A 14,181-nucleotide genomic window follows, 5' to 3' on the forward strand; every position below is an offset into this window, starting at 1 on the left:
GAAGTGGGGCGTCCCCTTCCCTCTTCGGGGCAGGGGCGGGGGCGGAGCCTGGCGCATCTCCCCCCCGCCCCCAGGGCTGGAGGGGAAAAGGAGGGACGGAGACCCCCCCAGGGGAGGTGCTCCAGGCGAATGCTGCGGGGCGTCTCCCTCGCAGTCCCTCCGCCCGCCCCCCGCCCGCCCCTCCGGCCGCCTCTGCCGCCGCGCGCCGCAGCAGCGCCGCCTTCCCTGCGCAGTCGGTGTCTCCGCGTTGCTGGGTGAGTCGGGGCCGCTCCAGCCGGGGCTGAGGGACGTGGGGAGGGGGCGCCCCGGAGGGAGGGGGCAACGTCCGGGGTTTCCCATCCTCACTGCTCCCGCGCCTCGCAGGGAGTGCTCCCTCCCTGGGCACAGGAAGTGGGGTCTCCCCAGGGGAAACGCGTGGCGCTCTCCAGGGTACTGACCGCCGAGTGGCCAGCGGCGAGGAGTTGGTTTTGGCCACCTCGGAGCGCCCCCTTTAGGAGGGGCCCCGCGCCCGGCGCTCTCCGAGTACTGAAAGGGTTGAGGCGGGGGGGCTCAGGGCCAGAGCTGGGAAGAGGTTTGGAGAGGCCCCCCCCCCCGGGGCCGGTTTCTCTGGTCGAGCTGGGGGTTCTTGCTTTTAGGGGAATGGGTTTTTTTTTTTTCTTTTTTTGGAGACAACAGAATCTTCTGCCACCCTCATTTCCAAGCCTTCCAACTGGGAGGGGCAACTGACAGTGGCAGAGAAGAGGGGGCACTGGGTGATCTGACCCAGTTCCTTGGACCTTGAGGAAGGGTTTAAGGGACACAGTCCGCTGCCCCAGCCCCATGCATTTCCTCAGTCCCCTCCCACACACTTGTTCAGGGTGTCCTTAGCCTGGGGCAGAAGGGGCTGGTTTAGAAAGGAGGGATCATGAACTTACAGAAACCTGCAGGTGACACTCTGCTGAGGATACACATGGGTCCCCAAAATGGTCACACTCCCCTTCACACTGCATACCCACTCACATGCACAGCTATGCACATACACTGACATGGATTGACACACATGGGAGAAAAAGGCAAAGCTAAGCCCAGGGACACACATGCAGCACAAGCACACGCATGAGCACACACGCTCACCCACATGTGCACAGAGCTGCATGCACATGTACACGTAGGGGGCCCCCTCACCCTGTCTCACTCATAGCCCCAAGCTGTGGGGGTTCACCTGCACACACCCCTGCATCCCTGTTCAGAACTGCCTGGCTGCCTTCTCTCCATCATCTTCTCCTCAATCCGCCACACTCTGGCCTTTGGTATTGAGGGGACCTTTCTGGACTGGTGGAAAGGTAAGTTGAAAGGTAAGGGTGGGGGAGGTGGCTGCTTAGGGAATTCCTTGGGAGAGAAGCCCTTAGTGGGCCTGGGAAGGATTGCAGCTCCCTCTCCTGGGACCTAGCAGTACCCCTGGGAATAGAAAGAAAAACAGCAAAGGTGCTTGAGGGCCCCAGTGCAGCTGGCCATGTGAGGTGCTGGCACAGGAGTCGGTTTGTGCTGGCATGAGTAGGGCCTGGGGGTCGTGGGCTGGAGTGCCTTGAAGTGCAGGTATGGGAGTTGCATGTGCATGGAACTGTCAGCGTGTGTGGACGGTGGTGCAGAGTGAGTGCTGTCACATGTGGGGACATGGTGACCCATGGGTGGGTGGCTGGTGAGTGGCATGGGACCTGGTGTGTGGATCTGGTGCTCCGTGTAGCCTAATATGTGCCAGCCTGTATCTGTTTGTGTGTCATGAATCTCGTCAGCTAGGTACATGGAAATTATTTTTATTCACTTACCTTATTTAGCACTTATATGTTCAGGTATCATTCTAAGTGCTTCCCATGTACTCACTAACTTAACCTCCCCAACAATAAGGAGGCAGGTAGTATCACCCCCACCTTACAGATGTGGCAGAGAGCTTAAGGAACTTGCCCAGTGTCACGCTGGTAAGAGGCAGGGCTGGAGGTCAAACCCAGGTGGTCTGGCTCTGGCGCCCAGGCCCATACTGCACTAGACCTTGCCGGACACACCTGCGTGGGGAAGAGAACAGACCAGTGTCTGGCCTGAGGGTGTATTTTGTGGTGGGCAGGCATATGGGAGACGAGAGGCAGGGACAGGGGGGAGGACAAAGGCCTTGCTCTGGGAGTCGGCTCCATCTCTCTGTGGCTGACTTGAAGCAGGCCACCTCGTTTCCCTGAGCTTGCCTTCTCATCTGCAAAATGGGGTTCACGTCCTGCTGCACTTCATGAGGGCAACATGACGTACACCCGTGAAGCTTGAGCCTGGCTCTGAGGACGTCAGTAAATGTGAGCCCCCTGTCCTCCCTCTCTCCAGCTGGTCCCTGGGGAAGGGTGAGGTTTGGGGAGACCTGTGGAGTATGCCACAGAGGCAGGGGCCAGGTGCAGACCGGGCGGCCTCAAGTCAGCCCCTCTCCCTGGGTCCAAAGAGAAAGGCTATCGTGGCCGGCGTCTTGGGCCCTCTTGGAGTGGTGTCAAGGGGCCAGGCGGACTTGACCACTCCTCTCTGTCCCTTGACCCCCTCGGGACCCAGGTGGGCCTTGGCTGAGCCGCCATGGGCAAGCAGAACAGCAAGCTGCGGCCGGAGATGCTGCAGGACCTGCGGGAGAACACGGAGTTCTCAGAGTTGGAGCTGCAGGAGTGGTACAAGGGCTTCCTCAAGGACTGCCCCACGGGCATCCTGAACGTGGACGAGTTCAAGAAGATCTACGCCAACTTCTTCCCCTACGGCGACGCCTCCAAGTTCGCCGAGCACGTCTTCCGCACCTTCGACACCAACAGCGACGGCACCATCGACTTCCGGGAGTTCATCATCGCGCTGAGCGTGACCTCGCGGGGCCGCCTGGAGCAGAAGCTCATGTGGGCCTTCAGCATGTACGACCTGGACGGCAACGGCTACATCAGCCGCGAGGAGATGCTCGAGATTGTGCAGGTGCGCCCCCGGCCGCAGGGTGCCAGGCGCCAGGCACAGCGGCTGGCACCCTGCCTCCCTTTCACCCTCTCCACAGCCCCTGTGGGTAGGTAGTGCCAGATACTCTTCTTACGACCCCGTTTAAAAAACACTTTACTGGGAGATGATTTCCAAGAGAAGTGAGAAAACGCCCATGTACCCCTCACTCGGACTCACCAATGAATATTTAGCTGCGATCTGTTGCTGTGTATGTGCATGTGTGTCCTGTTTTGTTGTTTTGAACATGACCTTCTACCCTGAATACATCAGGCTTTATTTCCTAAGAACAGGGACATTCTCTTACATAACTCATAACATGATTATCAAAGTCAGGGCATTTAAGATAGAAACGATGCTATTATCTAACTTACAGACCATCTTCCAGTTTTGCCAACTGTCAGTAATGTTCTTGATAGCATTTTTTTGCCCTGGTCTCGAGTCACACATTGCATCTGGTTCCTCAGTCTTTGCCTTTCACGACTTAATATGTCTGCAGGGTGCCACCTGCAGTTCTAGTTGACTGATCTTCATTTACTCGGGGACACATGGATGCTCCGAGAGACAGACATTTGCCCACGGCCCCTGGGTCCACTGTCTGCTTTCCATCTGGATACCCAGTCGCCTTCCAATGAGTTGCTTGAGGGCCACTAAGAGTCCAGTACTGAGCCCATGAGCTCAGTATCTCCTTATAATAAACCCCAGGAGGCTCAGAGAGGTGAAGTGACTTGCTCAAGGTCACACAGCACCTAATGGAGTCTGGCTCAGGCTAGTCACCACTGCAAGCTGACTCTTGATCGGGGTCTGTCTTCTAGTTCTAGAGCTGGTCTCATCTCTTACATCACTCATCTGTGACATGGCAGGGAGACTTAAGCACCTAATATGAATGCCCATTCCTTTTTTTTTTTTATTTATTTATTTATTTATTTATTTATTTATTTATTTTTTTTTTTTTTAAAGATTTATTTATTTATTCATACAGAACTGGGGTACAGGCCAGAGGCTCAGGGGCGGTGAGAGGCTTCACCAGAGACAGAGTGGGGAGCAGAACAGGCAGATCGACGAAGTACACTGCTGAGGGGAGCAGCGGGCGGGTCAGGAGAGGTCTGGCTCGCCATGTGGTCTCCTCCGGGGCAGGCGGCAGGCGGGAATCGAACTCATGCGGAAGTGGCCTCAGATTCTCAGTGCTGTGCTTTAACCCGCTGCGCCACCAGGGAGGGCCGCATTCCTTTTTTTTTAAGATTTATTTATTTATGCATATAAGAACTGGGGTACAGGACAGTGGTGCAGGAGGTGAGAGGATTCACCAGAGACAGAGTGGGGAGCAGAACAGGCCGACTGACTGAAATACACTGCTGAGGGGAGCAGCAGGGGAGACAGAAGCAGCCTGCTGAGCCATGTGGGTCACTCCCTGGCCAGGGATTGAACTCGTGCTACACTGGCTGCGGAGAGCTTCAGTGGTGAGAGTTAACCCCTACACCCCCACTCTTAGTACCCCATTCCCCTTTAATATGGCATCCACTAGCTTTATTTCAAAAACCTTCCCAAGTCTAGCCCTCAGCCAGCCCTGAAGGCCCACAGGACTCTGCTTTGTTCGAACTATCCAACTGCCTTGTTTATTTTCCCCAGTCTCTGTTTCTTCACTTGTAAAGGAGGGTGTTGACCCTCCACTTCAGAAAGCTATGTGGGTATGAAGAGGGGCAGGGATGTTAGCAGAGGACTTGGCATGAGATGGGCACTTGTTAGTTCTTTTCTCAGTTCTTTTCTCTGTGCACAGTCTGTGCTAACCAGAGGGGCTTTTCAGGCCCTTCGGAGTATGTCCAGAGCAACCCTGCCACAGCTGTGCGCAGTCCTTCTCCCCTCGGCCTCTGAGCCCTTTCCCTTCTGGGTCTTCAGCTCTGCTGACTGTTCTCCAGGCCTCAGCCTCCCCCTGACCCCCTCAGCTTCCAACTCATCCAGCCCCTACTGGAGTCTTGACTTTGGCCTCTCCTCTTGCTAAACATCTGGCTCTGCTCTCTCAGCTGAATAGGCAGCCTGGGCTGGGGCACCATCCTTATGCCTATCACGGGGGGAATCCTAATGTTTGTCCATGACTCCTGTGACCAGGTATTAGCTCTAGTTGATGGATAGAAGGGCATTCTGGGGGAGCAGGGTTGTGAGGGGCAGCAGCTGGATACCAGCCAACTCTGAGGGATGTTCGTGTTTCACCACTTATGTAGCTGCACTGGTAACTCCCAGTCTACCTGGGCTGGCAGGTCCAGAACAGAAGCCAAGCCAGTCCTTGGGCATCTTTGGAACTCCTTCCTGGCTGGCCTTTGCTATCTAGGCCTGTAGGCCCGCGGCCCCAGACAGCCAGCGCAGACAGAGCTCTACAAACCCCAGAACTGATTAATTACAAGTTGGCTCCAGTAAAATAGTGAGTGAGCTACAGCTCCAGACAATAATTAGAAGGCCCAGGAGAAGGGTTGTCACAGGGGAGCGGTCACTTTCTAAGTCATTCGCTCGGTCCTGAGGACCCAGCCTGTGCGGTGGCCATACCAGAAGAGACATCTTGGCCATTTGGGGCTCCCACTCTGGTGGGCAAGACAAGGGTGCAGGACACACTGACCAGCTCAGTGACAGGGGTGTAACATGGGATGTCTACAATCCAAGGGACGGAGGGCAGGGAGACCCGAGGGTGTGGGGAGTGAGCCACAATGGTGAGTTTACTGACCATGTACTCTAGCTAGTCCCTGTTCCACACACACTAACTTAATCCTAGGCAATCCTAGCGAGGGAGATGACTGCCCCCATTTTACAGACAAGGAAACTGAGGTTCATTAAATACTTGCTCAAGACCAGAGCAAGTGACTAGCAGAATGAGGATGTCGCTGCAGGTCCAGCTTACCGCAGAGTTCCTACTGGTGGTCACCACCCACACTGCCCAAAGCAGCTAAAAGGAACTGGGCTCAGATCCAGTCTCTGCCAACAATTCCCTTGCTGAACCTTGGCCTCTTTATTCCTTTTTCTTGCACACTTCCCTCACCCATGAGCATTGATTTCTTATCCGGAAAATAGGGATCATGATACCTGCTTTCCAGGGCTGTCGGGAGGTTTGGAATCAATGTAGGTAATGAACTTGACACATAGTAGGTGCCTCACGCATGGTAGTATGACTGTTCTAGACAGAGGCTGCAAATGCTGGAAAACCCGAAGAGTCCAGTGGTGTTTAGGGTGGCACAGTCACCTGCCAGGAGAGGCCTGCCTGATGGTGGAGAGATTAGCAGGAACCAGAGGATGAGGTGTTGTCAGTGCCAAGGGGCAGGTGTGTTGTACTCGGTACAGAGGGCAATGGGAGGTGCCAGTGACTTCTGAAGATGGGCATTCCTACCAGGTGCCAGGCACGGTGCGGAATTCTGCAGTGGGTACTGGCTGGACGTCTGTGGCTCTTATTTGTGTGGTGGGGACTAGGAAGAGGCCCACAAAGGCAAAAACATCTGGAGAGGTGTCCCCAAAGGATAAGCCTCCCTGGCCAGCATATAGGGGCTGACCCAGCCGGAGCAGAGCAGGACTCCCTAAGAAAGCGCCTGCTCGCGGGAGCCCAAAGGAGGAGTGGGAGGCAGCAGAAGGAGCGTGGGGCAGCATCCAGAAGGAGCTGGGTGCATGGTGGGCCTGGAGGGATCCTGTGTGTGACTGGAAGAAGGGGGCGGCAGGCTGGGCTGAGGACGTGGTGATGGCGCCTGCTTGGAAAGCGCTTCAGAGCAGTGCAGGGAGGCCCAAGAGGCTGAAGCCCTTTCTCAGGCCAGGATAGGGGAGGCTTCTTGGAGGTGGTGTAGTAGTAGCACGAAGCTGGGAGATCGGAGACGACCACCTTGCCGCCCTTCACCTGCGACGCCCCGGGACCCAGTCTACCCCACCGCCCGTGCTGCGTACTTTGTGTATATTTAGTACCGAGTCCTCCTTCGCATTGCCTCTGGAGCGCCCGCACTCGGTGGCGGCGGTCCCGGGCCCAGCAGTCCAGGTTGTCCCCGCCCCCCGGCAGATGCTCGTTTGCATAAGTTCCCCCGCCCACTCAGGGGCCAGCTGCCAGGGGCTCTCCAGTCCCCGGCGGCCCGCGGCCCCTGCGGGTCACGGCGGCAGGCTCCGCAGCCCGGCGCCCCCTGTCGGCCACTGAGAGCCCCGCGCTTCGGAGAAGCTGAGCCAAACCCCTAGTTACCCCGGAACCGCGGTACCCGGATTCTCAGCCCTTTGTCATCTGGGCTCCGATGTCCCCCAACATCCCTTCTCATTCACTCCCAGTTTCTCAACGCCCACGCGGAGCTTTTGGACTCCGGGGGTCACTGCTCGTGTAGACCCCTCTGTGAGCAATTCTCCCACCCAGCGCCCCAAGGACCCTGGGTCAGAGCCGCCCCAACGGGCTCCTCTTCTGGGAAGTCTTCCTAGACACTCCTTCCAGGATCCCCCAGGACCCCACGCCTCCGAGGCCCTCTCTCCACCTCACCCTGGCGGGAAAAGCTACCACCGTGTCTCTGGTGGCGTCCTCTAGGGGCTGGCTCTGGGGGCTCAGGTAAGCCCCTCACTCCCTCTTTTCCCCTCCCGTCCCCCAGGCCATTTACAAGATGGTTTCGTCCGTGATGAAGATGCCAGAGGACGAGTCGACCCCGGAAAAGAGGACTGAGAAAATCTTCCGCCAAATGGACACAAACAACGACGGTGAGGGGGCAGGGGTGCGGGAGGCCGGTGGGCGCGCGCGGGCGGCGGGCGCCACTCCCCCTCCCCGCCCCTGCTCCGCTCGGCCTCTCCGGCTTCTCTCTCGCCGGCTCCCCCTTCACGGCTTTCCTCGCCCCGCAGGTAAGCTGTCCCTGGAGGAGTTCATCCGCGGAGCCAAAAGCGATCCGTCCATCGTGCGTCTGCTGCAGTGCGACCCCAGCAGCGCCTCCCAGTTCTGATGAGAGGAGCCAGGTCCCCCCCACCCCTGCCTTCTCTGGCCCTCTCCCGGCTCTCAGCTTCCCCTCCCTTGTGTGTGTCCAGGCTAGGGGTCAGACTGGGCCCCCGCCTCCCGTCGGCACTGTTGGGGGCCAGTGGAGGAGGAAACCCTGCAGTGCCCCCAGAGCCCAAGCAAGCAAGCGGTTAGCACCCCCGATTCCAGAGGCAATACTCCCTTATCCGTGGTAGAGACACAGGTTCTGAGCCCCCAGTCAGGGATCTGTCAGAATTCCAACCTCCCTTCTTCCCCCTCCTGCTGCAAGCCCCTCCTCCTCCCCCAGCCGCCGGCTGACTTCCCTTCCCCAACCACAGGGCAAGCTCCCACCCCCTCCCAGATCTCAGCCTGTCTTTATTTGGAGGGGATAAGGATTCCAGAAGTGTGAGGGTTTGAGGAAAAAGCTTCCTCGAGCCATCCTTCCCTGCAGGAAGGTCCTAGCTCTTCCTGCCCCAGCTCTTGTGGGCCTGGAGGCCACAACGCCTAAGGAAAACCCCCACTCCAGCCCCCCAAGCTGTGGGCTCCATGCACCCCGCCTGCCGTTCCGCACGGATGAACACACAGACCCACGGACCCCTCTGTATATTTTGCCTTTCTCAGACACACTCACAGGCAGATGGGCAGACAAACCCAGAGCCCCACCCACGGCGTCCTGTGTGGGAAAGCACAGCCCCCTGGCCAACCCCCACCTCCCCCCTCCACCCCTGCATGCACCCACGTGGAGCATCTCTGTTCTTTTTAATAACTTCAGAATAAAGTCTTGTTTCAGTGCAGTGGGCTGGGTGGCCAGGGATTGAAAGCCCAGTGGGGCCCCTTGTGGCCACTGAGCCTTCTTGGCCACTCCAGGAACCCTTGACCTGGTCACAGTGCAGACTTCATTGCAGGGCCCCCATGGCCTCGGGGCCCGGCGAGGCTTCAGCTATCAGAGGGTCAGCGGCTCGGAGCTGGTGCAGCTCAGCAGGTCATGGCCCTCCACTGGCTCAGGGCTCTCTTGCATCTGCAGAGACACAGGAGGCTGCAGGGTGGGGCTCCCCCTCCAGGCCCCAGGGAGTGAGGGCAGGGGGGGCCTGGGAGGCCACTGGGGCAGGGAGTAGCACTGTCCTTCTACCCATGCAAAAGCCAGGCCATGGACGAGGAGTGTCCTGATTGGAGCAGACAAGCCCGCCCCCTCCCCTGGCCTTGGGAGAACCAGCTGTCAGCTGGGAAATCTGACTTCTCCAGGCCTCCCCTCTGGTCCTGGGGTGAAAATGATTGCCTGGTTCTCAAGGTGGGGGTCCCCTGGGGAGGGGATGGGGTTGGGGCAGGAAACACAGGCCCAGGAAACACAGGAGGCAGGGCCGAGGCAGAGGGGTGGCATGCCTTACCGAGCGGTGGTGGCTCTTCCCCCACCAGGGCCTCAGTTCCAGCAGCCCGTGGGCGAACTGCGCGCAGCGCACCGCGAACGCACTCTCCACCACGCAGAACACTAGTGAGATGCCCCAGAGGCACAGGCTGGAGCTCTGGGGACACAGGGCACAGAAACAGCTGTCTGGGGCCGGGGGTGGAGGGCCAGACTCCAAGCACATTCTTCCCCGGGTGAGCGCCGTGGGTGTCCCCCCCACCCCGCCTGAGTTCTAAGCACTCACATAAATGCGTGTGGGGTCAAAGGGACAGTCGGGAGCCACTGCGAGGAGTCCGGGGCCCCCAAAAGTGCAGGCGGCCAGTAGTGCCCGGCCCTGGGTGGCAAAGGTCACAGCGATGGAGGCCAAGAGGCCAAGAGCGCAGGTCAGAGAGAGAAGGGCGCAGGCCACACTGGAGCTAAACACTGTCCAGCGCTGCATGGGGGAGGCCAGTGGTCAGCAGAGGTCAGGCACAGCTCCAGCTCTCCAAGGGGGCCCGGCCCTGGGCATGACCGCTGACCTCCCCTGCCCCTGCAGGGGTGCGACATACCAGGGGGATGCTGGGGAGATAGCGGGACAGCACGATGGCGGCGATGCCCGAGGTGATGACCTGTGGGAGAGCTCAGATCAGGGCTGACCCCTCCTGGACGAGCGTGGGCAGGGCTCAGGGCCATTCTTGGATAAAGGTGCCACCAGTGCCAACCCCCGCCCCCCCCTTTGGCTTCGCCATATTGCCGCCGTCTGCGCAGAGGCAGTGACTCGTGGTCAGCTCTGAGGTGATGCTTCTAGAACAACCACTCTGCCTACAGCCTCCTCTGACTCCCCACTGCTTCTAGCTGTGCGTCTCGCCAGGAACCTGTGTACCCAGCGTCACAGGGCAATGCTGAGCCACCAAGCACATGTGACATGTCTACCTGGAATGGGAAGATTTGGGAAGAACTAAGTGACACAACTGGCAAGGAACTGGAGTAGTTCAAACCCCCAAGGGGTATTGTCAAGTTGCCCCAGGCTCGCAGTGAGCTGCCCGTTCCATCAGCTCCTCGACCCCATGGGCCGCTCTCCTCCTCCACTGCTCTGGACAGGGCACCTGCAGAGACCGCTGCCATTCACCGCAGTGTGCCTTCTTGGGAATACCCCCTGCTCCTCTTTACCGGCCCGGCTCTCCCCCCAGAAGCCCCCCGCCACCTGCAGTGGGCCCAACCCAAGCTGTAGTTTAGCCGGCTGGATCTTTCGGGTTTTACTCAGCCAAGCTTCCTTCTCGAGTGCCCTCTCTGTATCAGGTGTGGCCTGGACCCATGGGAGGGAGGGGGTATGTTGGCGGGCCTGGGCTCTGAGCCCAGCAATGTTTTCAATTCACTGTGCCACCACAAGTAAACGTCCCAACCCCTCAGGGCTAAGTCCCACTCTGCAGAGCTCACGGAAGGACAGGCCCTAGTGTCAGACACCAATTCCAAATCCAGCTTGACTGCTTCCTATCAGCAGCCCGTTGGGTGACTCCTAAGTCCCAGCTCCCGCTTCTGAATGATGGGAGTGGAATTCCCTGTTGCTGGAAGCAGTAAGGATTAACCCAGGAAAAGAGGGCAAAGCTGAAGGGGTTTGGTCCAGAGCCTATCCTAGGTGAACCTCCTAAGTGAGCTCACTGACGTCCTCACAAGGCTGGTGAGAAACTAACTGGTGGCTCCAAGAGACAGGGCACATGCCCACCAGCGGGCTCTGCCCTGGGCCTGGCTGGGCCCACCCTGTTCTCACCAGCTTGGAGGCCAGCAACTGCCTGCACCCCTCCTGCAGGGATGGGAGGAGGCAGGGAGCGGACTCAGACACTTGTGTTCAGATGCTTCCCAAACCTCTGCTGACAGCTGGGAAAGGGCTTTTGAACTTGCCCTTCATAGACTCACCCGGTGGGTACTGACTTTGGCCATAACCATGGCGCTGCCTGTTCGTAGTCCTCCCTAAGGCTGAGCGCCTAGGTGGATTTTCTCAGAGTTTCTAGGACAGGTCTGAGCCACTCCCACGGCCTCATCTTTGCCCCTCCCACCCTCTGCGCGCGGGAAGCCTACCATCCCGGCGCCCTCTCTACCTGCTGGTGCCAGCATGTCCCATACCTGGGCTATGGTAATTGCAGCTCATCTGTGAACTCCTACTCATCCTTCAGTACCCCGCTCAGAAGCCTCCACCTCGGACACCCTTCTGTAGCTTCCTGTGCGCCTTCCTTCTGTCTGAAGGTGCCTTGGCTACTTCACTGTTGTAATAATCCTGGCTCGCTGGAATGTGCAGTAACCATGTACCTGGCCCTGTGCTGAGCCCCGGGGGTGGATACTTACCATCCCCATTTTATAGATGTGGAAACTGAGGCAAAGAGAGGCTGAGGACTTGGGTGGTTGGCGGGAAGCAGAGCAGGGGTTAGTGCTCAGGCTCTTTGCTCTCCACCTCCGGCTCCAACTAAAGGCCTTTCAGTACCCTCCAGCCCCCTCCCGCCAGACCTCTCCCGGCCTGGCCGTACCACGATGGCAGAAGTGACAGAGAGAATGTTGACCACGCAGTATTGCACAGCCACGGCGTCGTGGGGGGCGGCCACATAGCGCAGCACGGTGCCGTGGAGCAGAGCGGCTGCGATGAAGCTCATGTGCCCCAGCACCACCTGCACCAGCCCCGTCTTCATCAGCATCCTCCGGAAGTCGCCCACACTCCGGCCACCTGTGGGGGCAGCGTGGTCAGGGCCCTGGTGGGGCTCCTCCATCTGGACAGAGAAAACTGAAGCTCTGAGCGGAGCGATGGACCTTGGGTCCTAAACCTGTTTCTGAGTGACCTGGGGTGAGTGAACTTGTCTCCTCTGAGTCTGCTTCCTCATCTGGAAAAGGGGTTCACCGTACTTTCATGAGCGCCCTTGGTCTGAAGGTCGGAAAAGCACACAGGTGATAATGCAAGGTGAGAGTGCTTGTTAGCGCTCAAGGTCACGAGTGGCGCGGCCAGGATGAACCCAGGTCTCCAGCTCTGGACGCTCGACCCTTCCGCTAAGCTGCGTTCACTGGTGCAGTCATCCGTGTGCTCAGCCACGCCGAGCGCCCGCTCTGTGCCAGGTCCTGAGGCCCCGGACGAGCTTGACAGTCACTGTCCAGGTCCCCAAGGAGCCCCCTTGTCCATTGGGCAGGGGTCATATCCTGCTTGGGATCCAGTGGGTGAGCAGGGCCTGGCACACAGTAGATACTCAACTTATAATTGCAGAACTGCTCGCGGCTGGGTGACTCAGGGCAAGTCTCTGAGTCTCCACTTCCCCATCCATAAAATGAGAAGAGTCACCCTTGGGTCTTGGTGCGAAAGCAGGGTGCAGGAGGAGAAGGATGGGAGCAGGGCTCACCCTGGGGAAAGCTCTGGGTACCCGGCACCGGCAGGGGCGGGGGAGTGGAGTAGGCTGGGATCAAATGAATATCAGGGAGTCCCATGCAAACCTGAGGATCAAGTGGCCGTCCAGCCCCACCTACACACCACACAAACAGGAGCCCTTTCCAGCAGCTCGGAGGATTCCTGATCTGCAACGGACCCCCAGGACTGTACCATGCTTGGTATCTTGGCCCAGTCAGCCCCTCACTCTGGCCAGCTTGGTTAGACTGGCCAGGTCCCCGGAACTAAACGGCCCCTGCTCTCCTTAGCTGCTCCAGGAGGAACCTGGCAGTGAGTCCCTTCCTATCTGTATCAGAGAGTTGAATTTTATTTCATATATGGGAACTCTGCAGCAGGGAGCAGGGAGAGCGGGGCCGCTCAGTCACTGACCCCTGTGTAAACTTTACCTCCTTTCCCCTTCCTGGGCCCTGGACTCCGAATCTGGCTGGTCTCGGAGCCCCTGGAGCCTGCAGGACCCTCTGGCACTGGACCAGGCCCGCAGAAGCAGAGGGCTGCACAGGCACTGTGGACATGGAGTGGCCTGTGGCTTAACTGCTGGCCAAACAGGTAAGGCACAGCAGCTTGTCCAGTCTCACCCTCCATCCACCCACCTGCCGGGCAGCTCAGGCACCACCCGGCTCAGGGCTGGGCTCGTGAGCAACAGCAGCATCCCAGGACGGAGTTTGGTTAAACTGGAGCACAGTGCCAACCTGGGCGGGTGCCTAGAGCACGGCACTGAGAGCTGAGGTAGCCCTGGCTTCGTTGTTTCTTTACCCTTCTTGAGTCTCAGCACTGCTGTGAGCTAGGGGCAAACGCTACTCTTGGGAGTCAGCTGTTCGCCCATTTACAGGTGAGGGTAACAAGTTCTCTTAGCTGGACAGACCCGCCTCCCCAGGCCTCTCGAATGCCCAGATAGCCTCACTGCCCCAGAAGGGATGGGAGGACCCAAGCAGGATCTCTGTCCTGACCGGCAGACCATTGCGGGTGTCTCTCCCTCCCAGGCTGGCCCTGGGAGTGCAGGGTTTGGAGGTGAGCAGGCGCCTTTACCTGAGCGTGGAAGGGAGTCCTAGGCTGGCAGCCTCAGGTTCCAAAGTTCTGGATTCCTCTCCCTTCAGAGCCACCGACTGCCCTCCCCAGCATCTCTGCCCCCTCCTCCGGGTGGTGGGCTGGGGCGGGGTCTCCCCACAGGAATGGAAAGTAGCAACAGGACATGCCCCTAACTCAGGAAGATGCCCGCAGTCCTCCCTCCACCTGGCGACTAGAGAGCTGAGGCCCAGAGCTGAAAGTGGCCTTCAGCCAAAGCACCCGCCCCAGGGTTCCGGGCTCCCACTCCAGTGCCGGGTGCCCAGCTCCGGATCTGGGCGCGTTGGGGCCTCCCGGACCGCCCCTCACCCCGCGGCTCACCAAGGCGCAGACACATCTCGGCTCCCGCGTGGGGTCTCCGCGGCTGGCGGGGCTCCACAGGCTGCGGGCGGCCGGGGAGCCGAGCGC

General features: G+C 59.0%; 2 protein-coding genes across 2 annotated transcripts; one reads left to right on the forward strand and one right to left on the reverse strand.

The window, feature by feature from the left end:
* The first annotated feature begins 231 nt into the window (after window positions 1-231).
* HPCA (hippocalcin) lies at window positions 232-8,111 on the forward strand. The gene is made up of 4 exons (XM_004678757.1): window positions 232-254; window positions 2,560-2,958; window positions 7,560-7,665; window positions 7,804-8,111. Exons 2-4 carry the CDS (start codon window positions 2,581-2,583, stop codon window positions 7,899-7,901), a joined length of 582 nt encoding a protein of 193 aa, XP_004678814.1. The 5' UTR covers window positions 232-254; window positions 2,560-2,580; the 3' UTR covers window positions 7,902-8,111.
* TMEM54 (transmembrane protein 54) lies at window positions 8,095-14,175 on the reverse strand. Its single transcript, XM_004678758.2, has 6 exons — window positions 14,095-14,175; window positions 11,813-12,006; window positions 9,863-9,922; window positions 9,559-9,747; window positions 9,298-9,432; window positions 8,095-8,930 (listed from the first exon to the last, which is right to left on the reverse strand). The coding sequence occupies exons 1-6, from the start codon at window positions 14,108-14,110 to the stop codon at window positions 8,856-8,858; spliced, it is 669 nt and encodes a 222-aa protein (XP_004678815.1). The 5' UTR covers window positions 14,111-14,175; the 3' UTR covers window positions 8,095-8,855.
* Between the last annotated feature and the right edge of the window lie 6 nt (window positions 14,176-14,181).

The sequence above is a fragment of the Condylura cristata genome, unplaced genomic scaffold (genome assembly GCF_000260355.1).
Source record: "Condylura cristata isolate star-nosed mole 26May11 unplaced genomic scaffold, ConCri1.0 scaffold00008, whole genome shotgun sequence".
In the NCBI taxonomy this organism is placed as follows: domain Eukaryota; kingdom Metazoa; phylum Chordata; class Mammalia; order Eulipotyphla; family Talpidae; genus Condylura; species Condylura cristata.